Source organism: Lycium barbarum, chromosome 3 (genome assembly GCF_019175385.1).
Source record: "Lycium barbarum isolate Lr01 chromosome 3, ASM1917538v2, whole genome shotgun sequence".
Taxonomy (NCBI): domain Eukaryota; kingdom Viridiplantae; phylum Streptophyta; class Magnoliopsida; order Solanales; family Solanaceae; genus Lycium; species Lycium barbarum.
In genome coordinates, this window is record NC_083339.1 from 117,078,706 (window position 1) to 117,104,844 (window position 26,139).

Here is a 26,139-nt window from a genome sequence, read left to right on the forward strand (position 1 = left end):
TTTGAAACCCCCGCAATGTGTTGTTGCGGCGGTTGTCAAAACCCCCACAATAACAGCTGTCGCAATCAATTAGCGGCGGTTTTTTGTTGACCACCAGAACTAATTTGCGGCGGTTATTTTACGGCAGTTGACCCCCGTAATTTTAAAATTTAATCTTTTAAAAATAATTCTCAATTACAGATTGCGGCGGTTTAGAACCTCCGCAATACATATATTTTTTAAAAAAAAATTAGCTTATATTTAAAGGTCCTGGCAGTCTCATATCCCCCAACAATCCATTAAATTTTTTAATTTATATATTATCGATTACAAAATCACTAATTAAGCTGGAAATCATAATCAAAGCAAAAAAACGTTAAAACTTTAAGAGATATCAATAACATATCGTAAAATCACAAATGTTATCATAAAGTACCATTAGTTTTTTAAACTAAAAATTTAAGTAGCATTATCAGATCACTCAAAAACTAAATTTAAACACAATACATTCACTCCAGCATTCTAACATCCGTTCCTACCCAACAATACAATGAAATCAACGGTTGTCACTAGGATTACTATCACCGCATGATCTTCTTGCATCCATGGGCGAAAGGGATCCACTAACCGCATCACTTGGCTGCAACGGAACTGGAATAGGAACATTGATACCGACCTTCAAAAGGAAGCAGAAACAAGAAGCAAGAATTTTATCAGGAAACAGGAACTCCAAAACTATAAGACAGATCTATTGTTTTATCACTTTATGGTATTAGACAACAGCTGAAATGGGATGTCAAATGATACATACAAGAAACTGATAGGTAGAAACAGTTGGCACAATTCTCTATTCCTAGTCATTTGCTTTTGAGACATTACTAACAACAAAACATACACTTCTATAAAGGCCATAAAACCGTTATAGATCTTACAAGGAAAACTTTGACACACATTTGCAAAATATAACATGATGAATATCATCCATGAAGTCATGATTTTAAGTGAGGATTTAACACCATTGTTTTTTCTCCAAACGTTACCAAGTTCATGCAGCAGCAACATTTCATACCTGGCCTGCCTCGATATCTGTTTGGAACTTCCTCGCTGCTACACCAGATGTAGTAAAGATAGCAGCACCATTACCATACCTGGAAAAGCAGGATGACATTAGTATAGGACATTAACACACATTATTCTGATTAACAATGTTAATGGCCTCATCTAAGCTGTTGGCCTGCGAGCAGAAAAATGACAATTTTAGCTTAATATATCACTTGATAGGTATGGGTGAGGCTACATGGTGGAACAAGTTAAACTTAAGTGACAACCTCATTTCATAACGAAGAACAGAAACCGCTACTCAATGCAAGAGATTATGCTTTTATTTAAGTAGCTATTTGATGTAAGAGATCATGCATTTAGTTTGGCTCTCCAGTATCTCTTTGATGCAATCAGAAACAAAAAGTACCTATTAGATGCAATCAGAAACAAAATTTAGAAGACGAACAGATATAACCCGATACCACAATATCTCTTCCATCAAGCAATAATTTGGCTCCATCATCGATACCGCTTTGAACCAATCGACATACTCATTCTTTAGCCTGTGGTCTCAAAAAAAAAAAGGATAAAAGCTGGTTGGTCCAGAATCATACACATGGAAATTTGAGAGCATCAGCCATTGAGTAACTTGTTTGTGCAATATTGAACCATGTACCCACCTGCTTGCTAATTACTGGACCAAGGTCTGCATCAGGTTCTATTCCAGCACTGACCTTCAGGGCTTTTGCACGTTCCAGCAGTTTTTCTTCCCTGCAAGATTAATGTAATGTCATGCATCACAAGTGTCAATAGTAAACTAAAAGATCTAAGAAAAGTGGAGTAATAATAAGCATGGTGAAATGTGTTACCAAGGTTTCGAGTCCCCAACAAAGACCACTGTGCTCAATGCCAAGCATCTTTGTCCTGCTGCACCAAAACCAGCAGCCACTAAAGCATTTATCGTGGAATCTATGTTTGCATCAGGCATGACGACGCCATGGTTTTTGGCTCCCATATTGGACTGAAGGCGTTTTCAGTTGGTTAGTCATGTCTTTTAACCTCAATAGTACTAACAATGATGTTAAACATGTTTGCCACATTGGAAAATACAGGTGAGAGGAGAGTTGGTAATATTGCACTAACCTGAACACGTTTTTCTTTAGCTGATGCTCTAGAATATATATGCATACCAGCCTGAGGGGTAAGAGTAAAGCAAGGAATGCTCAATATACCACATGGTGAACAAGATGATTCAAAATAGATTATAAATCTATTGGCAATCGATTTCATTTGAAAGAAGAAACCACGATTTCTACTTTAGTGTACACTTCACCATCCAACCCTGCCTTTGTGATGTGCCAAAACCTTATTTATGGCAAACGGATGAAAGTTCTATGAGGCAAAGACAAATGGGAGAGACTTGACCACCCAAATATAAAGCACAAAAACTAAGCATGAGATGACTACCGACTTTACAAATAAAATATGAAGAACCTAGATTTTTTTTTCCCTATCTTTTGCTAAGATAATAATTTCGTTGGATTGCTGGGAAAATTTCACAGTATACAGGTGGGTGTTCAAAGGTAGAGTACCCACATAAAAATACAGTTATCTACAAATGTCCCCCAATTATCTGTACCGCATTTAATTTCAAGGCAAGCTTTTCAATGTTTTCATACTTATACTATCTTAAAACGACGAGATGGTTATCTGCAATTAAAATTCTAAATCACTAACAAATTTCATTCGTGAGGTCCAGCAACATTCACAACTGTAACAACACCTTTCTGGGTAGAGATATAACTAAAACCTCCAAAACCAGAAAGTAGCTGCAGATCATTACTAGAAAAAAGTATAAAGAAAAGGCAAAAACAAAAAGAAGAAGAAAGGAAACACCCACAAATAATTATTACAAAGCAGTTCTTGATCCATCACTAGACAACATAACCAAACCAAGCTACAGAAGTCAGAAGATAAAAACTTATGAAGTACAGATTTTTTTTAGTCTTGAGAACACTGTACTACTTAATGTCCTCTATCTATAACTGCGCATGAAGTACCTAATTGTGGCTTATAAGTGTCAAGAAATCAATGCAGTACTCACTTGATTTGAGCCAACAAATGATATGGCTCTGATATCGTCATCACATATAGCATTAACAACGTCCTGCAAGACAGAGGCATCATGAAAATTCATTGAAACGCCATTCACCAAAAGTCATTCATACCCGAAGCAAAAACAACTTACATTTCAAAATCAACACAGTAATAAAATTTTAACTCATTCAAACATAAATAATCCGAAAAACTGGTTTTTTTCTTGAAATAACTTACATTTCAAAATCAACACACTAATACTGTAGTATGAAAATTCAACTCATTGACACAAATAATCAAACACGTTCAAGGGGACCCATTTGTAAAAATAATTGCAGATTACAAAAACCCAAAAATGGGAAAGATGAAAGACCCATTTGTAGAAATAATTGAAGAGATACCAGTTGATTGAGGAAGAGGAGTTTGGGTTCTCAAGAAATTCGCTTGTATGTTCTTCACAGAGGCTTTTGTTTTTCCATTCCCAACTATAGTATTCATTACAACTGTACCACAGAGGTACAGTTGCATTCCAAACAAAAGAAATTAATAGATCATCAGATCTGCAGCAAAAAATAATTCTACTAACAGTATAAAAGCACTATACAATACTTACCCCACCCCCAAAACATGAAACAAAAAGTAGTAACTTCCTTATGCTTGGACCTTCCACCTATGGATCAAATTCAGTAAAATACCCACCTAAAAACTTCTCATACCATACCAAAAGACTCAAACTTTGGCTCAAAAAATATATAAAATGAAACCAATAAAACCATATACAAATCTGGAACATATACTATAGCCTATTGATCAAAATCAACCATACTCTCATCGAAAACCAAATAAAAAGAACTACCTTGAACACGTCGATGAAAACAATAGAACAGAACATACCCAAATAAAACAAATTGAATTGATTACAAGAAACAAAACACACCCAATAAAGAAAAAGTGCAGATTCACACAAAAAAATGGACTAAAAAAAAACACCCATAACACTAAATTGAAAACCAAACAATAAAAATCAAATTGAAATCAGAAATGGATGATTCAATGTTTTCCAAAGAAGAAGAAGTCTGTATCTCTTGATTTGCCTCTAATTTGTGGAATTTTGCTGACAATTCGACCTGCTTTTTTGTTTTTTTTTTTTTAAAAAATCTTTTATGGGTAGTAATCTGGATCTATTAAGTCCTCTTTTGTATAGTTTTGGTAGGTGATGTTGTTGGGAAGGTATTTGCAAATCATCTAACTCCAGCTTCTATTTAATCTGCACCCTTTATAGTTGGGGTGGAATAAAAAGTAGTGAGAGAGGGAGGTTTTGAGACACCGAGGGTTTTGAGAGAGAGGGAGGGTTTGAGATATCTTTTTTGTTTCAGCGAAAAAAGAGCCAAGCCAAAAAAAAAGTGAGGGAAAAATTGTCGCTAGTTTTTTCCCAGATGGTGGAGGTTCCAAACCCCCACTAGTTTCTTTTATTTATGTCGGCCATGTAAACCCCCGCTATTTAATGAAATTTGCGGGGGTTGTAATTGACCCCCGCTATTAAACCGTCGCAATTTAAGCATTTTTTTTTGTAGTGGCAGGATGGGTGGCTTAGTGCTACTGGGAAATACGCAGTATCTAGTGGATATAAATGGAGAATGGGGGAGAGGGACACTATAACATGGTATAGATGGGTATGGAGTAGATGTATTCTACTGAAGCACAGCTTCATTTGTTGGCTGACTATGCATCAAAGACTGATGACTAAGGGCAGATTATTCCACCTTGGCATCAGCCCAGATGACAAATGTGCAATGTGTGGAGATTATGAGGAGACAGTACATCATATTTTCTTTGAATGTGCATTTTCTAGGAAATGTTTGGAAGATGTGCTTACTAGGATTGGGATAAGGGTGCAGCTAACAGATGTGCAAGGGCTATGGAATAGATGCGCTAGAAGAATAAGGGGTAAAAGATGCAGGGATGTGGTATATGCTATACTAGCATCTCTGGGGTACCGGATTTGGAAGGCAAGAAATGGTGCTGTGTGGGATCAGAAAATGCCAACTCCAACTCATCTAGTACAGCAACTAAAAGTGGAATGCAAACTGAGAGCAGTAGGCTTCAAAGAGAAGAAGACGACGAATAGAGAAAGGGAGTGGATTGATAGACTACTTACCTAGCATAGGAAATTACTTACTTTGAAGATATAAATAGATATAGATAAAGGAATAGGGACAACATGAATAGGACGTATACTTGTAACTAGCAGTGGTGGTTGATCAATAAAATCTTTTTTCTTCATCAAAAAATCATTATTTCACAAATGTTATCTACCACTATCCAACTATCATGAATACGTTGACTCATAATTGAGTCGTACCTTTTGATAAATCAAAATAATAAATAAATTACATTGATCATAATAATCATATCATGATTAAGAGTATAAGTACATTTAATGAGCTAGAGAGGTTGTTTTATATGTTCAGTACAAAACCACTTATCTCTACTTGGTCCGTTCAATACATACAAAATGTACTAGCACTAGAAGTTGAAATAAGATCACTCCCAAAATCAACATAAATTATATTTTAATCTTGTGCTACAATCATCAAGATATTTTGTCCAGTTTCATCTTTGATTGTGAACATAACTTTATAACTTATAAGAACCGACAATTCAACCTTCCGTGCATGAGCTAAAGCTCCATACACTAAATCGTCTACTATATAAGTAAAAGACACATATGAACAAATGATTTATTTAAAATAAGACTTTATTGAATTGAATAAATAAATATATAATTGTTTCATAAAGAATAAAACATAATACTATAATTAAACCGCATGGTTAATAGTATATATTAACAGTATATATGTGTCGTCAACTGCCGTTACTAAAATTCAGATTTTGTCCAATTATTGCATTAGCTCTTGATTTAGTTGGACAATCAAGTTAAGTTCAAGAATGTATTCGTGTAACTTTGTTCCGAAAATTAGTCTACATGGTATGAAGCATATATGTTAATATTTACTTAATTTGATGGTATTGCTCTCTTTTCTTGATAATTCATAAAACAATTAAAACAAGTATGAAATTACCTTTTTCGATGTTGGACCTTTTCTGTACAACGATGTTGTGCAAAAGCCTGTGCTCTGCACGGGCACGTGCCATCTAGTAAATAAATAATTATAAATATTGTTCAAAATACTTGAAGAGGAGAGCACATCTCCCTATCAAAGTGCATATTTTGATAGAAGTCAAATGAATACTAACCAAACTAGAATCTGTGCACTTTATATGAGATCTGCATAATACATCTTTTGTATGTGTTATCTACTGACAAGAGCGGGTTGCTCAGGTGGTAAACACCCTTCACCTCTAATCTTAAGATTGTGGGTTCGAGCCATCAAAGGAGCAAAAAGGGGGAAAGCTCTCCTAGGGAGGGATATATTTATAAAAAAATAAAAGTGTTATCTACTTTTTGTGAAAGAGTGGCTATAATTAGATTGGTATATTTTTTTGTACACCGTAAAAAAGTCCATTAATTTGAACCTTTTTTCCTCTCTTGGGTTCTAAACTTCATTAACAATTGATACGACAGGTACAAAGTTTGGGAGTTCAAACAAGGAGTTTACGTAGGTTAAAGCTGACGAACAGTCGTGTAATATTTAATTAGATGAATATGATGTGTAAGTGGGATGATTGTCCATTAGTGAACGATATAATGCATGAACCTACAGCTGCCTGCGATAACACCTCTTTCTTCAAAGACTAGCACAAAGAAGAAATATAAAGAAGGACTTGAAAATAGAGACTTGAAAGTTAAAACAACATAAACAAATACATTTTGCTAGATTTAAAAAAGACTTGGAATTAATGTGAACATGAATCATGTCAGACTAGATCCATATATATCGTTAATAAATACTTACGTTAAATAAATATATATTTATTAATAAGGACTTCTGCAATTAATAATTGGAGGTCTTTTAATTATATGACTTAAAAAGAACAATAAATGAATTGTTAGCAAAATTAGCTGGTGACGAGGGTGCGCCCATGTCAAAGTCCCACATTGGGTGTGAGTGGTTATTTGATCTCGTGGTTTGGTTTAGGATAATTCTCACCTCATGAAAAAGATGAATTTATACGTGTTTGGTCTATGAAAAAATCAGGTCCATATATGAGGGATGTACTGAGATATAATTAAATAAATAAAAATATATTTTCTCTAACAACTTAAATTTTTAAATGAGATGGTTATATAAAAAATACATTTGACCCAAAAAATATAGCTCACATGGAGTTATGTGCTAGACCAAATCAACGAGAAGGAAGTTCATCGACTCCCCCATGCATCTTTCATTAATGTTTTCATGACCTGTAGTTAGACTTATTAATCTTGTTAGTCAAACTTTTAGCAGAATAGTTAATTACTAATAGGCATCCAGTTCATTAATTGAATCACATGCAGAGTGCAATCGCCAATCTCATTGCCAATAAGAGTATAATAACCAGAGAAATGATAGTAATTACTAATTAGCACTTATATAGAGTATCGCTGAAGGAACATAATTATGTTTAGGTATTTCGACGAATATGTTTTACAATCAAGGTTGCTAATTAAAGTAGTCGTACTCTAACTCTTACTCCCTCAGCCCCAAAATACTTATCACGTTTTACTTATCCCGAGAGTCAAATTACATAAACTTTGACCAATAATTTAAGATATATTTTTTCACCGTATTGATATTAGAAAAATTACAACTTATAGTACGTTTCGTATAGTTTTCAAATATCTATATTTTGATTTTAAAATATTGAATTGATGTAATTCAATTGAATTACAAAAATTAGTCAAATTGACTCTCTAAGTGAAACGTGACAAATATTTTGGGACCGAGAGAATGCCAAATTAAAGTCAAAACAATAAAATGTGTACAAAAAGTATGCAGTTAATATTTATAAATAAAGTGAACTCCTTCTAGCTTAATATACTAAATTACCAGATTTTAGTTGTCATATTTATATGGACGTATCTTCAATTCTCAATTTCTCATACGAATCTTTCAAAAAATAACATATCAGGTCAACTTATTATTTTAATTGAGACAACATGAAGCACAATTTACAACACAATTTGAATGCTTTCTTTTCAAGATCGAGGAGTGAAAGAGACTTTAAGTCATAGATAGAATAATTTAGATGGGGAAGGCCAGTTTTGTCAGGCCTTGAACATAAAAACAAGTCGATAAACACTAAAGCAAAAAAACAAAAATAAATTATAATTCGTTCTAGAGAGCTAGGTCGATCGAGTCAGTACATCAGAGGTCTATAAATTACGCCTTTTGAAGAACAATGAGACGCTCACACAAAAACTTTCATATATTTACTGGGAAGTATTCTTTTCTGTCAGGGCAATTCTCAAGCTTAGTTTTGCCTTGACTGTTCTTTTCATGGCAACTGCAGGTTAGTATTCACTTTTTCGCTGTATTGTATTTATCAATCCATATACAGTACATCAAACCTCTTTATAACAGCGTCATTTGTCTGGATATTTTTCGTCATTTGTCTGGATATTTTTTGGCTGCTATAACGAAATGTTATTATAGAGAATACTTTTTTTTTTGTGCGGATTGTCCTTCATTTGGGGTGGTCTTTAATTTTGCCCTTCAAATTGGTGGTCTTTAAGTTCTGTCCTTCGCCTAATACCCCGAGATTGTGGGTTCGAACCCCAGCTCAGTTTAAAAAAAAATCGCAAGGCAGAATTTGCATGGCCAGAATTTTGCCTTAAGGCCCAAATTCTGCCTTGCATGACAGATTTGCAAAACTCTGCCTTGCGAATTTTTTTTAAATTTTGACTGAGATGGGGGTTCGAACCCCAAGCCTCATGGTATTAGGCGAAAGGCAAATATTAAAGACCACCAATTTAATGCGACCACCCCAAAATAAGGGCATTCCTGCGAATTGCCCTAGAGAATATATAATACTCCTATAACCTAACACGTAAAATCAGTTCTAAAAAAATTGATTGTCATAGTGAAATGTTATTATGGTGGATGACTATTATAGAGAGGTCTGACTGTAGGTGTGTGTGTGTATATATATATATATATATATATATATATATATTTATATGAGAACGTACATCTTCCGCCCACATATGCAACTGTTTCTATTAATGTCCTCATTCCTTGAATAGGTTAATATACAGCATTTACAACATAATTGTAGGCATATGCTATCCTAAAATAGAAGATTACAAAATATATTTGACTAAATATTTACATAATCTAACACACCCCCGCAGTCGAAGCGGGAGGTTTACGAACGGTTAGACTGTCCCGAAAATCATCAAATAGTACGCGCGGAAGACCTTTGGTGAAGATGTCAACAATCTGATAACGGGACGGAACATGTAGGACACGAACCTTTCCACGTCTAACCTTTTCACGAATAAGTAAATGTCCATTTCAATATGCTTGGTACGTTGATGTTGTACCGGATTTCCAGACAGGTAAATGGCACCCACATTGTCACAATAGACCAAAGTTGCTTTACGAATAGGACAGTTGAGTTCAAGCAATAGATTACGAATCCAACAAGATTCAGAGACAACATTAGCAACCCCTCTGTACTCAGCTTCAGCACTAGACTTAGATAGAGTAGGTTGGCGCTTGGAAGACCAAGAAATCAGGTTATCCCCAAAATATACACAATAACCCGATGTGGAACGCCGAGTGTCTGGACATCCTCCCCAATCAGCATCTGTATATAATAGTAGTGACTGCAGAGAGGTTTTATATAAGTGCGTACCAAAGTCAATCGTACCTCGAATGTAACGCAAAATACGTTTTAATGCTTCCATATGCTCGACTTTAGGATCATGCATAAACAACCAAACCTGTTGGACTGCGTATGATATGTTTGGCCGAGTAAATGTCAAGTATTGCAAAGCACCTGCCACACGACGATACTTCGTAGGATCCTCATACGGGGCGCTCGAAGTAGCGTTGAGTTTGCCTTTTGTATCAACTGGAGTGGGGCAAGGCTTACAGTGTGACATGCCTGCCCTGTCAAGAATATCCTATGCATAAGAACTCTGAGACATGAATAGGCTATTTTTGTCCCGGGAGACGGCAATCTCCAAAAAATAGCTCAACGGACCCAAGTCTTTCATTGCAAATTCCGTAGCTAACTTGGACATAATACCTAGTCTGAGAGAGTCTGAAGATGCAGTTAGAATAATATCATCCACATATAACAAAATGTAAGCAGTATCCTTTCCACGACAATAAGTGAAGAGAGAGTTGTCAGATGTACTATGCGAGAAACCAATGGTTGCCACATATTCAGCAAAACGCTGATACCATGCTCGTGGTGCCTGATTCAAGCCATAAAGAGACTTACTCAAGAGACAAACATGATCAGGACGAGCCGGATCCCGGAATCCCCAAGGCTGATACATATGGACAGTCTCATTTAAATTTCCATGTAAGAAAGCATTCTTTACATCAAGTTGGTGAATGGGCCAAGAGTGAGATAAAGCAATAGTAAGAACCACACGGATAGTTGCCGGCTTGACCACCGGACTGAAAGTCTCGTCACAATCAACACCTTCCCGTTGAGACCTGCCATCACCTACAAGACGGGCTTTATGCCGCTCAAAAGAACCATCAGATTTCTTTTTATGCCGAAAAATCCATAAAGACTGAATAATATTAGCATTTGGAGGACGAGGGACCAACTCCCAAGTCTTACTATCAATAAGAGCATTATATTCATCTTGCATAGCATTTTTCCAATTCGGGTCATTAAGTGCACCGACGGGATTTCGGGGAATAGGGGAGATGGAAATGTTGGCGCCACTTAAGGCTTGATTATGGTATTTCAAGTTCGGCTTAAATATCCCATGTTGACTACGTGTAGTCATGCGAGGAACGGGTGGGGGGCTGGCAGTGGGGCTGCTGCCGTGCTGGGACAGCGAGGGAGAGAGGTGGGCTGGCAGTGGCGGGACTGGCAGTGGGGGGGCTGGCAGTGGCGGGATGGCAGTGGCGGGAGTGCCTTGCTGGACAGGCGAAGAGGAAGGAGCAGCGGACTGTTCATGCAACAAATGTATTCTCAATGGAGAATTATCATCACCCAAAAACTCATATGAGGTAGGAGATGAATTATTTATTTGTGAAAAAGGAAAGGAACTTTCATCAAACCACACATGCCGAGCTATGATTAATTTTCGGCTCAATAAATCATAGCACTTGTACCCCCGATGATTAGAACGATACCCCAGGAAAACACACAGAGTGGACCTAGATTGTAGCTTATGAATTTGTGTGGACGGAAAGAGAGGAAAGCATAGACAACCAAAAACTCGGAGATGAGAGTAGGATGGGGTCTTTTGATAAAGAATCTGAGTGGGTGTCTTATATGCTAAGATTTTAGAAGGGAGAATATTGTGTAGATACGTTGCCATGGCCAAGGCGTGATGCCAATAGAAGGGGGGCATAGATGCATGGGCAAGGAGTGTACGAACAATATAATTTATGAATTTAATTTTTCGTTCCGCCTTACCATTTTGGGGTGAGGTGTGCGGGCAAGAAAATCGGAAAAGCATCATTTTTTGTTCACAAAATTTATGAAAAGGACCATTATCGAATTCACGCCCGTTGTCACATTGAAAAGTTTTGATTTCTTTTTCAAACTGAGTGCGAATGAAAGTCCGGAAAGACAAGAAACAATCATAAACTTGGGACTTTGTTTTGATGGGAAAAGTCCAAAGAAAATTAGTATAATTTTCAAGAAAAAAAACATAATATTTGTGACCAGAAGAGCTAAGAACAGGTGAAGTCCATAAATCACTGTGAACAATGTCAAATGGCTTAGTAGTAGTTGAAAGAGAGTCATAAAAAGGCATTTTAATTAATTTCCCCAAAGGGCAAGAATGACACACATTGTTTCGAGCCTTATTACATTGAATCAAATTACTACTACGTAAAGAACTAAGAATTACATCCCCGGGATGACCTAAACGAGAGTGCCAAATATGAGGAGAGATGATGGTAAAAGCAGATGGTGCAGAAGGCGAGATGGCTTGATAATTTTTGAAGAATGGATAAATATCATCTGAACTCTCACATCTCATGAGTTTGCTCCCCGTCCGTAAATCCTTCACAGAAAAGCCAAAAGGATCAAATTCAACAGAAACCATATTATCGATAGTAAATTTACGTACGGAAATAAGGTTTTTGATGAGTTTAGGTGCATATAAAACATTTTCCAGGTTTAAGGAGGGATTTACTTGAAGGGATGTATGACCATAACCACGAATCAGAATCATGTTACCATTACCAACAACAATGCCATTATTTTTGCTCAATTGATAGTAAGACGAGAGAGTACCTTGGGAGTTGGTCATGTGAGATGTGGCTCCGGTGTCCATGTACCAATTGTTGTCATTAGGCGGATTCAAAGACATTGTGTGCACAGCATGATCAATATCCGTGGGCGCATACCCACCATGTGATGATGAGGCTGCCGAGTAGAACGACTGTGGAGGACGAGCACCAAGGACTCCCTGTTGTGACGGGGCTGGGCGTGGCTGCTGCCACCCAGCAGTGGGGTACGGGAACGGTGGGATGGCCCACGGCTGTGGCCCCCAGGCAGCCCACGGTGGAAAGAACCACGACGAGGCAGTGGCCCCCTGGTGTTGCGACGCGGCGGGCTAGTTGGCCTGGGCGTTGGTCCGGCTGCCCCCGCCGCTGCTTTGCCCATTCCCGGTGCCACCACGGTTGTTGTTACGGTTGCCACCGCTGCGACAGCGGTTGGTCTTCTTTCCACGATTGTGAGAATTTCCTCGATTGTTGAAGGTATTTTTAGAATTGTTGGGCTGCCCATTACTAGAGAAATTATGAGGATTAATATTGTGGGAAACGAGAGCAGCATTCGACCTAGAGTCGTGAATGGCGTCCTCGCCATGGCTGTCTTCCTCAAGTTCGAGCATTGACCGGACAACGTCAAAAGATGGGAGAGGAGTACGGTGCTGCACTGTCGTTCGAAAGGTTTTATATTCTTTCGATAGCCCTCGCAGAAGACGAAGCACAAGTTGTTCGTCGGAAACTTTGTGGCCGACGTTTGCGAGATTGTCTGCAAGAACTTTTAGCCTGGTGCAGTATGCTTTCACATTCGGAAAATCCACTAATTTGGTGTTGGTGAATTTTGCATCAAGAGCAAGAGCCCTAGCCGATTTGTTGTCTCGAAAGAGATGAATAAGACGATTCCAAGCCTCGGCTGCGGTGTCCTCTTGATGAATGATCGTGTTGAGAAGATCATTCGATATCGTACCATATATCCATTGACGAACGATGTCATCTAGCTGTTCCCATAGAGCCTTTGCAACAAGTTTCTCGGCTGCGGTTGCCGGTGGTGGCACGGTGGGGGAGGCAGGAGGTAGTATGTGGTCAATCACCAAGTTTGCTCAGCAATGGAGCTTGAAGAGGGTAGCCCAGTTATTGTATTGGCTTCCTTCATAGTCAAGAACAATAGGAATGCATGATTTGATATTGGTGACTGTAGTCGCAGGGTGCAACTTGGACGCGTCAGCCATGGAAAAAAGGAGGAGGAAGGGCCGAAGAGGAGGGAGACGAAAAGGTGGTCAGCGGCTAGGGTTTAGGATGCTAGGGTTTTAGGAGAGACCTAGTCTGATACCATGTAAGAGAATATTTGCCGTGATCATTCTCATTCCTTGAATAGGTTAATATACAGCATTTACAACATAATTGTAGGCATATGCTATACTAAAATAGAAGATTACAAAATATATTTGACTAAATATTTACATAATCTAACAGATTCGTTTATTCATGTTGTATATATATCAATCAAAATCGATTTTTGATAACCTTAAATCGTGAAATATTTCAGTCAATGTGTCATGGTTCCCAAAGTCGAACGTTCTGGCGACAAGGGACGTCAATGGTGATTTCAAGACTTGAAAGGCATCTACTTCCAGAAGTTAATATTTTGGGCATAACTTGTGCGAAGTATTGTGAAACTCATGATGACTGCCGCAGTGACTGCTGGATTTGTTGTTCATGTTTTCTTAAATGTGATTTCAGTATTTCCTGTCTTTTATTTTGTGTTAATAATAATGAAAAAAAAAGGTCAAGTGATGATGACTTTTTATTCTGGAATAATAATGGATTTTCTTCCAATAGGCTAGCATTTTAGTACTTGAATGATTCATCACACATTTTCAGATTTGATTCAGGAATAATAATGGATTTGATTCCAATAGGCTAGCATTTTAGTACTTGAATGATTCATCACACCTTAATGATCGTTACCCTCCGTCTTTTTCTAGTACCAGTATACAGTATAAGTTTCAGATTAAGTCTGAAACATCGAATAGTAGCCACTTGTAAAATGATCATAGCCATGTAACAATTGACTCAACTTGCTATCAATATGGAACAAAAAATTAATGATTTGTATGGCTTACACATTCTTGACCGCCTATCAGGAGTCTGATAAGACATTATAAGTTTCATCATTGGCATGTGAGCAATGTGACTAACATCTTCGCTCACAGGAACTGCGACGAGAGGTCTTTTTCTTGATAACATGTCACTGCATTAGCAAAATTCATACAAATTATAGAAGAAATGGCAAGAAATTGTTAAACTGACAGTATATACACTGATAATGTCAAGAAATTCTTAAACTATTACTGTGATTATACTTAACATGTTATAACAACAAGTAACCCGTGTTATTTTCCAGGTTTACTTATTCCACGTACATTATGGGCGGTAACATGATAGTTTAAAAATTCTTTAGCAGTCAGTAAATAAAGATTAAACTCATTGTGTTTAATGCTTTTGAAGTTATGATGAAGCAGAGAGGAAGGACGTTACATCGGTGAGTAGTAAATCCCTCGGCTGCAGCATGTTGATCACTTTTCCCATTTTAGGCCTGTTCATAACATCTGGATCAACACATTTAAGAGCTATTAGCAGAACTCGTTTCAGTTCTTTCATACAAGGCATTTCTGGTAGCTTTGGATCCACTATTTGATCAAATTGTTCGCTTTCCACCGTTGACTTCATCCAGTCAATTAAATATTCCTATAAATTGATTACGAACCATTTTAGACCACCCTTTTTTTACGCTGTTGTCTAGAGAGATAATGAATGAGTATGCCAAAAAGGAAAGAAATTTTAGACCTCAATTTCTGTGATAGTGTACTCTATGGAAGGCTTTCCAGATACAATCTCCATGATAAGTATACCAAAGCTGTAAACATCAGTCTTATCGTCTAAAATTTTGGTGGACAAATATTCTGGTGCAAGATAGCTGAAGCAAGCCATAAAAAAGAAGGTTATAAATCAATCGAAAAAGATGGGCTTGTGTATATAACTATGTTGCTCAGACTCCTCAAAAATGCATTACTTTTGGAGGATCTGACATGTACCAGCTAGCGGCATTTTAGAAGAGTTCGAGCAGCATAGGTTTATAAGTTAAAGAGCTGCAAAGTGTATCAAGAAATTAACTCACCCTGACATTCCAGTAGGGGGTGTTATTGGATAACTCCATTCATCAGAACCTAAGAGTTTGGTGATACCAAAATCACATATCTTTGGATTCCACTGCTTATCAAGCAATATGCTACTTGACTTTAGGTTTTGATGGATTATTGCTGGTTCAGTATCCTCATGAAGGTAAGCCAACCTGCACAAAATAACCAAATATGTTTCAAGTTAAAATTTGGTCCCCTTTTTCAAATGTGGATTCAGAGGAAAAGAATTTAATTAAAGACAAACCCTTTTGCAATTCCAAGCACAATTTTCATCCGAATATTCCATGTTAAGGGGCTAACTTCACTGATGCAATCATGCAGCCACTGCCCTAGATTGCCATTGTCTACGTGCTCGTCCACGATAATCCTAATCAAATTATAAACAAATAGTCATTCGATGCATTAACATCATCGATAGAATGAAAGTTTTGACGGAGTATAGATAGAGGATTTGTAGTACCTGAAGTATCCTTCAAAACAGTAACCAAGCAATTTCACCAAGTTTTTGTGTCTGAGACCCAATAATACTTCCACTTCCCCAGTAAATTCCTTCGCTTTATCCCTGTCATTCAGTGTTTGAAGCGAAAAAATAAGATAAACTAAAGCATTAAGTCTCTTAAGTAATCTGTTCTTACGCAGTCTGAAATTCCAACCTTAATTGCAAATTCATTTTTCTACAAACACTGATGCGAAGTTAACAATATACTTGACAATCATAGTGATCAACTACATTTCCCGTTAAATTAGATGAGCTTAAGTTCTATACATCGAGGTTTAAAAGATATTTAATGACACAATCAGGTCACTTATATGCTATGTTGCTCAGACTCTTTAAAAATATTGCCGTATGTATTTCCAACGCACAGACTCTTAAAAATTCAGCCATAGGTATTTCCGACATGGCTGCGACAGTATTTTTTTGAGGGTCCGAGCAATATAGCTTATAAGGTAAATTTCTAAGATACAAATCCGTAACCTGCAAAAAAGGTAATTCACTTGGTATGACAAATTAGACAACACAGATCATAAAGAAATCTTTACATTGTCAGCGTATATGACTTAAATCCATATTAGATTATCTGTGTATTTACCTGCTATGGAGCAACCGCTTTACTGCAACTCTAGTATTACCAAACATGATACCATAATAAACAACGGCATAATCTCCACATGCAACTACGTTTCCATCAGCAAAGTTATCTGTTGCTGCTTCAATCTCTGTCAATGTGAACTGGTAACATGACCTAGTTGCATCAAAAGCAACACCAGGATGAGGATATCTAGCCCCTGGCATATTAGTTTGATTACTAGAGAATATCACTTGTTTCTCTGGGGTTCCATTGCCCATCTCAATCTCCCATGCATTATGTGGCAATAGCCTTCTACTCATTGAATAATTACTATTGTGAGACTTTGTGTGCACATCTTTTGAAACCATCGGATTCAAGGCATTATGTGCTTTACGGCGTAGCCTAGTTATGATGATATAAAGAGTGATGCAGAGAGCAGCGACAAGGAAGAAAAGAACAATGCAAGTCAGAATTGCAATCCATAATTTGATACCAAAGAATGAAGTTGGCTTCGAAAGCCACAGTTTGATGGATGAAAAGTTAAAAGACATTGTTTAGGAGAATGCAAAAGTGGAGAAAGAATTCAAAGAAACAAGTTTAAAGAATTTATTACGAGTGAAAGAGTTTGAGTTCAACTAAAACTCTACCGTTTTGTAATTCAAATTTTGTGATAATTAGACAATAAAACTGAGACATCCTTATTTTGCGGGAGATCTTCAAACAAAAACAAACCATCTCTCGAACAACTTGTTGCTATTTGTAACTAGGGGTGTCACTGGTACGGTTCGGGCGATTATTTTATAAAATTTATATCGAACAATTTGTTGCTATTTGTAACTAGGGGTGTCACTGGTACGGTTCGGGCGATTATTTTATAAAATTTATACCATGCTAATTTTTCGGTTATTTGATTTTGTAGAACCAAAATTAGACATTTCGAAACCGTCCCATCATCTCGGTTTCTCTTCGGTATCGGTACGGTTCAGTTAATTTTCGGTTTTTTTTTTTTTTTTTAGAAAAAGAACCACATGTTATAGTCACTAGTAAAAGTTAAAGATACGATATCATGCATACTTTTATAGGACTTTGGTAAAAAATTCTCTAGACATTTTTACTATTCAAAGCGTGATGAATCAAGAAAACATGAAAGAAGCCAAGAATAAAGATTGATCCCACTATTTTACGATAGGGTAAAGCAATGTTAAGCAAAGACGAAAAAAAAGTATAATTTGATCGCACGAGGAGGAAAAAATCAATCAAGAAGGGACTCAAGAACAGAGTCTACTAAGATTAAATATCCAATAAGATAAATTTAAAATCATATGATAAGAAAGATATCTAATACTTTGTAGTTTTCTATCCAAGATCGTTGGAATACCTTGTAACATACAAGCTAGTTACTACTCGAGATGATATAACTAATTTAATTTCAATAGGAGTAGTATAATAGGTTTCAGCGTAGGAACTTTAGGCGTTAATTATGTTGTCGGCTTGTACTCGTTTTCATCATTCCGAACTCAAGGCGAAATTTTTAATATTTTATTATATTTAAATTTAATATATAGAATATATTTTACACATATAAACGTATTCGGTACGGTTCGGTTTTTTTTTCGGTTCATTTTTCTAAAATTAAAAATCAACCTAATTATTCGGTACGGTTATAAATTTATATAAAAACCGTCGGTTTTATTAAAAAACCTAAAAAACAGTTCGGTATGGTACAGTTCGGTTGGTTAAGTCGGTTTTTTGAAAACTATTGACACCCCTATTTGTAACTATGTTTTGATGGAAGGTATTCCCAACAGAATAATCTTTTTTCCAATTAAATCTTGATGAAGCTGCTATTTTTTTTTCTTTGCTTTTATAACTGCACACATTATTATTCCCTCCGTCCATTTTTACTTGTCATATATAATAAAAATAGATGTACACTTTTACTTGTACAATTTAGAAAATCAAGAAATAATTTATCATTTCATAGCTATTTTGCCTTATTATTAATTATTAGGTTCGAAACTTCAAAGAATTATTAGTAACTTCACAACTTTTAAGGTATGTTCGATCAATTTAAATCATTATATGACTTAATAATTATTGGGGTGATATAGTAAAATTATCATTATATTTATGACTTATTGAGGGGTGTGTCAAATCAATACATAACAAGTAAAAATGTACAGAGGGAATATCTTGCAAGAGCTCGAGTGGTCAAACTAAAAGTCTACTTTTTTGTTTTTGGTTTCCCACCAGTGTACCGCACCCACATTGAAGCCTGACTATATCTAGATTCACACCGCGTAGGACCCCATTCGGGAGGAAGCGCTCCCTAATTCCATACCCAGGGCTCGAACCCAAGACTCTGATTAAGGGAGGAACAGCCCCATCTGCTGCACCACATCGGGGCTTTCTTTCTTTTCTACTTGAGCTGCACTTTAGACCATATATTAATTGAGTGGAGTAGCTACAATTTACTTCTGTTCTGGGCATGAAATTAAATAGGTAAAAGGCCTGCAGAAAGGAAGTACATGTACAAAAAATCTTGTGTGTAGACAAAGAAGTACATCTCTAAAATCTGCATGTGATTCTCTCTCCTCTCTGGACACAATTTGATATAATAACAGAACAATTCAGAATTTGCAAAAGACTATCCACTGTAGGGATCATGAAAATGGAAATGCCGGGGGCATGCAGATCTGCTTGATGTCTCCATTGAATGGTGTCTTCAAGGGGTGCAACTTAATTTCAAAAAGCTTCGGCCACCATTTGCCTGTGACTGAATAAAGAAACAATTCGGCTTAATGATATTTCCTCATTATGGCACACTTGTTACTAAAGAACAATAGAATTATATGATGAAGCTCACCAAAAAGACGGTCACCATCCCTATCCCATGCTATGCCATTCAGGACATCAATTTGCTGCAGAAAAGGTAAGTGTCAAAGAAAATGTTCAAAAGGTCCCAAGTAAACATTATAAACAGAACTTAAAGCAGTTACTAACACTGACCTTTTTCAAATTGGGTAGCAATCCTTCTCTGCATAAGAAATAGAAGTTGATGCGTCATTTCACTCTAAATCCAACTTTTTGAAAGTAATAAATTTCCAAATACTGGAATGATGCTACTAGGAAAGAATCGATAGAAGAACCTCAAATTGTGGAGGAGAATCCATCCAAGAACTGAGCCATCTGTGTGTGATATTCTAGCTATACAGTCAGTCTGCAGAGGAAGGCCGACATTGTGTCAGAATTAACCCTACACCACGCTTAAGTTGTAAAAGAAATTATCCAAATGGTTTGGGCTTCATGAATCAAACAGAAGATATTGTACAATGATGTTAACTAGCACTGATATTGTTGTCAAAAGGCAGAAATCCCAAGAAAAAAAAAGGAAAAAAAAAGCACAAAAGTTTGTGAGGACTTGAGCACAAAGCACAGTTAATGCACGTACTTTAGTGAAGAAAGGCATAAATACAGAAATAACTATAAATACAAAGAATAATTATACATACAAAGGAGTTGGAAACAATTCAGTGAATTATATGAAACAGAAAGCCTTGTCAAACAAGCTCAAAAATCACTTTTTATAACTAACCAAATTCAAAACCATTTTAAATACCTGATTCAGCTTTGAATCTCCAATTCAAATTTACTGACTAGTTTTTTGTATACTGAACTTCTATTTTTTTAATTCCTAATCACTAAATTATTTTTTTATTAACAACAAATCGTTTTGCTAATTAATACCTAATGTCTTGTGCCATCTTCAAGAAAGAGCCTATGGACACTTAGACAAATACTTAAGTGCTTGGTTTCTAAACTGAAGTGCCACCTTAGCGAGTTCAGTGCCACACTCTTCATGACAGTGCAAGCCATGATTGTTGAGGCTCATGCATTAGCGCTTTGGGGCACTCACTGAAGTTCAGTCTTAGTGATGTGAAATGTTGCCTACAAGAACACCAGGGTTTAAGGATGTCTCGAATGATCCTTTTTTATAATGATCTGAAGTGATTTTTTAACAACATTGAGAACTTGTATACTCGGAAAATATCCTCCATCATTTTGGTTGCTCATGTTATTAAAGAAAGCTCCTTATTAAACATAGAAATCGAGGAAACCACTACTGGTAAATGAAAGAACATCAATTGATCCAAGCTCAGTGATAAGGTAAAATATCCAGAACTCATGTATTAAGTTCAGACAAAGCAGTCATTGTTACTTATTCAAAAAAAAAAAAATAACAGTACCAGAAATGGATTTGTGCATAATCACTCAGACTAGCAGAACAAGCAAAATGCAGCTTAATTTTCACGAAGAATCTCAAGATGCTCTGCTGCGTAGTTAGAAAAAAAACCCAGATTCTGCCTAATACCTTTCTCAGATTCATGTTGGATAACTATGTTGGTATGCAACTTATGACTTCACGAGAAGAGTGTGATGTATAATAAGAAATCAATCTTTCTAAAGAGGAAGTTGGGGAGAACAAGTCCATACCATCCAAACATTTGCCCAAACCTCGTCATAAACATACTCTAGTTCATTGAGTCTGTGTACTTCATCACCTTGATAATTTACAATTTGTTTTTTAACTACTGCAAGAATGAGAAAAACAAAAAGCATAAGAACAAAAGAAAACATTCTTATATGAAGAATAAAGCATTTGAATCATAATTTGACCTTCAGATGACAAAACCTTTCATAGTTTGAGGGTCAATATGATATAGTGTAGAAGATCCATCACTCCCAAAAAGGACTTTCCCATCAGTTGCCAATCCCCAACCATCGGGCATACCATGGCGAAACTTCTCAAACTGAAGAAATTGCAAGTTTACAACTGTAAGAATTACAGAGTAGGAGGGAGGGAAAAGAACGAAATACCGAGTACATATCAATACAAGTAGATCTTTCTACCACAAAAATACTAGCATTTCTAGCCCCACAATACCAAATTGACAAGGATTAATACACAGCATTTTTCTGCGTCACAAAATTGCAGTTTATGTTGTATAGAAGACTTCGGACTAAAAGTCGAGCATCACATTCTGGAAATGGTGATCTTCCTGTTCAAGCAGCTGGAATACAGAAGGCAACTGAAATCAAATGAAACCGGCTCTAAGTTTACACAAGCAGAAGGAAATTGAAGTTGAGTTTTTGGAGTTCTTTTTCCAGTTTGAAATATACACTTGAAGAAAAGTCAAAACCTTGAAAATAAGATGAAGTTGCCTACTATTATCATATCATTGTTAAGCATTATCAGCAGTCAAAAAATAAAACAGAATAATTGATCATAGATTAACTGTATAGAGATGGTCATCAAATAAACTGTATTCAGATGCTCTATTAGTGAGTAGAGACAACTCAGAAAAGGTCTCAACTAACAGGGAAACCGGTCAAAGAATATATCCAGAGCAGCCAAAGATAAATAAGTTTTTACCAATATCATACTATTAGCCAAAATAGAAGTCTCCGTAAATATGCTGTTATACTCAATGGCATTATGATACCATTTTTAAGTTTTTCACCATTTTGGCCATGACTTCAGAGTCAGAAAGTTGGGATTTGGCGAATGAGATCAAATTAAAATGATCAATACAGGAAAATCTCCTTTTTCCAACGAGAGAATTTGAAATAAACATCATAAAACATTACCAGATCAACAGGACTTCATCTGAGAAAGTCTAGCCACTACTAACATTAATAGCACAAAATTGCAAAAAACATTGAACAAATACTAAAGCACACAACATACTTTGCTCAGATTATGCCGATCATATATGTAACCAGTACTCTGCCGCCAAGTTATTTGAATCAACCTACAAAATACATTAAGATTACTACATAAGATGATAGGACCGCCTTTTTCGCCCAAAAAGAAAAAGACAACAACAGCTGCACAAAGAAATACTGAATTTGAGAATATACCATGCAGAAAGGGGTCAAAAATCTTCTTCAATCTAAGTTATATCACCATTCGGAAGTATAGTAAGTACTACCCCAATCAAAGGAGTTTCAGAAGTCCTTCAGATTTGAGGAGATTATCAACTTATTTAGCAGAATAAGACATAATCATGCAGAAATACCAAGAGGACGATAAATTAATTCTTCCTTAAACCCCACACGTAGCGGGCCAGAGGGGGGCAGCAATGGTGAGGAGAGGAGCCATAAAAGCATAGTTTCACTAATAGGGATCACAGGTTCAGGTAAATCATAAAAGAAGAGAGTAGTCAGAAGCTTAAAAGGGCCTACATCATGTGGGCAACAAAAACATGTTCGTTTTTTTAAATCAGTTAAAAGCATCATATTTTCCGAGACTGTATGTTCCCCATAAGTGTCATTTACATTCTGTATAGCTTATAACTAATGGTAACCAATATTTGTTTTGGGAAAAGAGCGAATTGCGTATGTCCCACGTGAGTTTCTTCACTTGTTGAATCAAGGAAATTAAAAGCATTCTTCTCGCTCTTTTATAGAATAAGTAAGCAAAAACCTATCATCAGCTGAATGAAGTAAAACCATTTAATTCAGATCACTAACCTATCACCGAGAAGAGTTAAGCCCTCCCCAAAGTCAGAGTACTGCATTTTCTGAATGGCCTTAACCTGTGAATGCCAGAAAGAAAAAGGTTGAGTAATATACCAACTACATCTCCAACTGAGCTGGAAAGAAAAGAATTATCCGTTGCACTTATCAATATTAATATCATGGGAAAACTTGCATAAATAAAAACACTAGTACTTCAAAAGTTATCATATGGTGGGATGTTTCTAATCCTTAATAGGGAATAAGCTTCTTCATTCATTGCTTCTTCTTGTGCATTATGTTTTCATCCTTTTATCTTGTTTTCAAACTTTTAAATAGTTCTTTTTTAAATCCTCATTCTGAACATAATAATTGAAATGGTACAAGAATTTATCTAAACTAATTTATTTCACACCATATTTCACCCAGAGCATCTAGGCCAATTACCTCGCCAGTCTGCAGAGTGACTTTCCGAACAGATGACTGTAGTCAAATATTATAAACATTATCAGTTATGAACCCAAAAAAAAATATTCTGGTAAACCAAGAATTCCTAAGAAATAATCAATTGGAGTCAACTATAGAACCGAGGGAAACTCACAGCCCCATTCATCCCAGTAGATTCAAATAGGGTGTCATTTTCTACATACAGCAGTCCCTGCAAAAAAATGTTCAGTATTATTAGATGGAAAAAGAACAAGTAATCAATAACTTATCAAAAGTAAAGGCACCATCTGATTAATACTACAACTGGCCCCCTGCTTTGGGACTCTAAACAGAATGGAATAGGATAAATGTAGTAAACCCATAATATTTCAGGTCCATCACCAAGCAAAGCAGCTTAAAAACTCAGCAGCAAGCAAAGAGAGGAGAATTTTGATATCAAATAGCACCATCCACGAATTACAATCATATTACAAAAATGGTTGAGATCTTACCATTCGAAAGCTCATACTGTGAAGAAAACTCATTTTGTCTTTGTTCAATTAGATTTTCGCACAGTAAATATTAAGCATGTTTAAAATAATTAGACAGAACAGTATCACCAACGATTACACATAAATCCATCATTATAGTTGATCAAGGTGAACGAAAAACAGTATCCATATCTGTTGACAGAGAATGAGTATCACACTAGAGAGAATATTGAGCCTATAGACATTTCATTCAGAAACATTTGGGAAAGAGAACAATCAAAGTTGAACGGACACAAGCTAAGCCATGGAGAAAGGCTCCTTTTTAGATAGTCATCTAAAATGCACCCTTTATTAGAAAATTCACACATCCGCTGCAGTCATCAGATACCGTCTTAATATTCAATTCTTATTGTCGGTTTGCTGAAACTTTCTATCAGTTGGTGACGTTTATTGTAAATGCAGCCAAAGAACAGATAATTGTTTCGATTTAAAAGGATGATCCAATATGAAAATGCCAGATACTTGTACTGTTGCTAAGCGCAAGATTAGCTCTCATTACATCCCTGGAGAAATGAGAATTGGAAACTCAGTCTGTCCTATAACATAAGCCAGGGTATGTCTGTTTGAACTGTGTAAACCTCATCTTCTTCTTTTTTTTTTAAGCTTGAATGATGCTCCTTCTGTCCCAATTTATGTGGCACACTTTCCTTTTTAGGTTGTCATAAAAAGAATGTCACTTTTCTATATTTAGAAACAATTTAACTTTATGAAATGGTTTACGGACACACAATTATCTAAAGCTTGTTTTGAACCTCAACTATTAAAAGTCTTTCTTAAACTTTGTGCCTAGTCAAACAGTGTCACATAAATTGGGACAGAAGGAGTATTCAGTACTTACAAGTAAGAAAATTAAGCAATATCCTGGCTCATTCTTGGCGTAACTGGTAAAGTTGTTATCACGTGGAAATAGCTATCGCAGGAATGCAGGTAAGGCTGGTACAATGGACCTTCTGGTCCGGCCCTTGCCCTGACCCACACATAACGGGACGTTAGCGCACTTTTTATCCTAGTCAGTCTTACACTACCAAAATTCCAAACTAGACTTATCTTTGTCTCTAATGCGGATGAATTTGTAATTACAAAAATGAAATGCAAGGAGGCCCTATAAATCTAGAGGATCAACTGAAATAAATACAAGTGAAATAAAATGAACCTGAGTGAACGCATCAGGATCGTGAGGGAACTCATTGACCACTTCAACAGTGTAAAGTTGATTCGACGGTACATCTGATCGAGACACGCCTTCGTTTCTCGATGAAGTGTTGAGAAAAACTATGAAACAAACAACTAGAACAAAAAATACAAGGAGAGAGATCTTTTTATAATGGAGAAGAAAAGGAGATGGATTAGGCATTGATGAAGGTTGTTGAGGATTTAATCGCCTAGTAGTACTAGATTTCTTTCTCATTTTTGCGCCCGGCATGTGTTCATGGATTCCTCCGAGAAGGCCGGCAGATTAACGTGGCTAGTCTAAGACGAAAGGCGTGCTCCAATGTCAAGTTTGCCAGATTTGACTTTCAATCTAAACAGCATAACATCACATAAGTACCTTATAGTTTTTAATTAGGTTAACTATACTAAACGCCTTTTATTATGATTTTGTTACAGATCAACCCCTGCATTTTAGAATTAAGCATTTACTTACACATCTATATTATAAAAATCTTGTACTTACACCCTCATGGTGTTATTCCTTTTTTGAAAAAATTTAAAAACTTTTATGTAATAAAAATCGTACACAAATGAAACTTCATCTAACTAAGTTTTTTTAAACATAATTTTAAAGCAAGAACTAAATGAAAAAGAGAACTTTTATATATAATAAATAGTATAATTAAATAAAACTTACAAATAACTTACAAATTTAAAGTTCAAGAAAGTTATTAGTAATAGTTGG

General features: G+C 36.2%; 2 protein-coding genes and 1 pseudogene across 2 annotated transcripts; all 3 read right to left on the reverse strand.

Annotated features, from left to right (window-relative positions):
• Positions 1 to 384: 384 nt before the first annotated feature.
• On the reverse strand, positions 385 to 5,288 carry LOC132631968 (methylmalonate-semialdehyde dehydrogenase [acylating], mitochondrial-like; annotated as a pseudogene).
• A 10,029-nt stretch (positions 5,289 to 15,317) lies between these two features.
• On the reverse strand, positions 15,318 to 17,302 carry LOC132631177 (probable serine/threonine-protein kinase At1g01540). The gene is made up of 5 exons (XM_060346776.1): positions 16,768 to 17,302; positions 16,137 to 16,238; positions 15,921 to 16,043; positions 15,655 to 15,828; positions 15,318 to 15,453 (listed from the first exon to the last, which is right to left on the reverse strand). The coding sequence occupies exons 1-5, from the start codon at positions 17,295 to 17,297 to the stop codon at positions 15,318 to 15,320; spliced, it is 1,065 nt and encodes a 354-aa protein (XP_060202759.1). The 5' UTR covers positions 17,298 to 17,302.
• Positions 17,303 to 19,211: 1,909 nt separating this feature from the next.
• LOC132631969 (glutaminyl-peptide cyclotransferase-like) lies at positions 19,212 to 25,771 on the reverse strand. The gene is made up of 11 exons (XM_060347739.1): positions 25,396 to 25,771; positions 23,867 to 23,923; positions 23,713 to 23,748; positions 23,281 to 23,345; positions 22,496 to 22,559; positions 21,440 to 21,557; positions 21,241 to 21,338; positions 19,896 to 19,966; positions 19,756 to 19,783; positions 19,613 to 19,667; positions 19,212 to 19,522 (listed from the first exon to the last, which is right to left on the reverse strand). The coding sequence occupies exons 1-11, from the start codon at positions 25,663 to 25,665 to the stop codon at positions 19,410 to 19,412; spliced, it is 975 nt and encodes a 324-aa protein (XP_060203722.1). The 5' UTR covers positions 25,666 to 25,771; the 3' UTR covers positions 19,212 to 19,409.
• Positions 25,772 to 26,139: the final 368 nt, after the last annotated feature.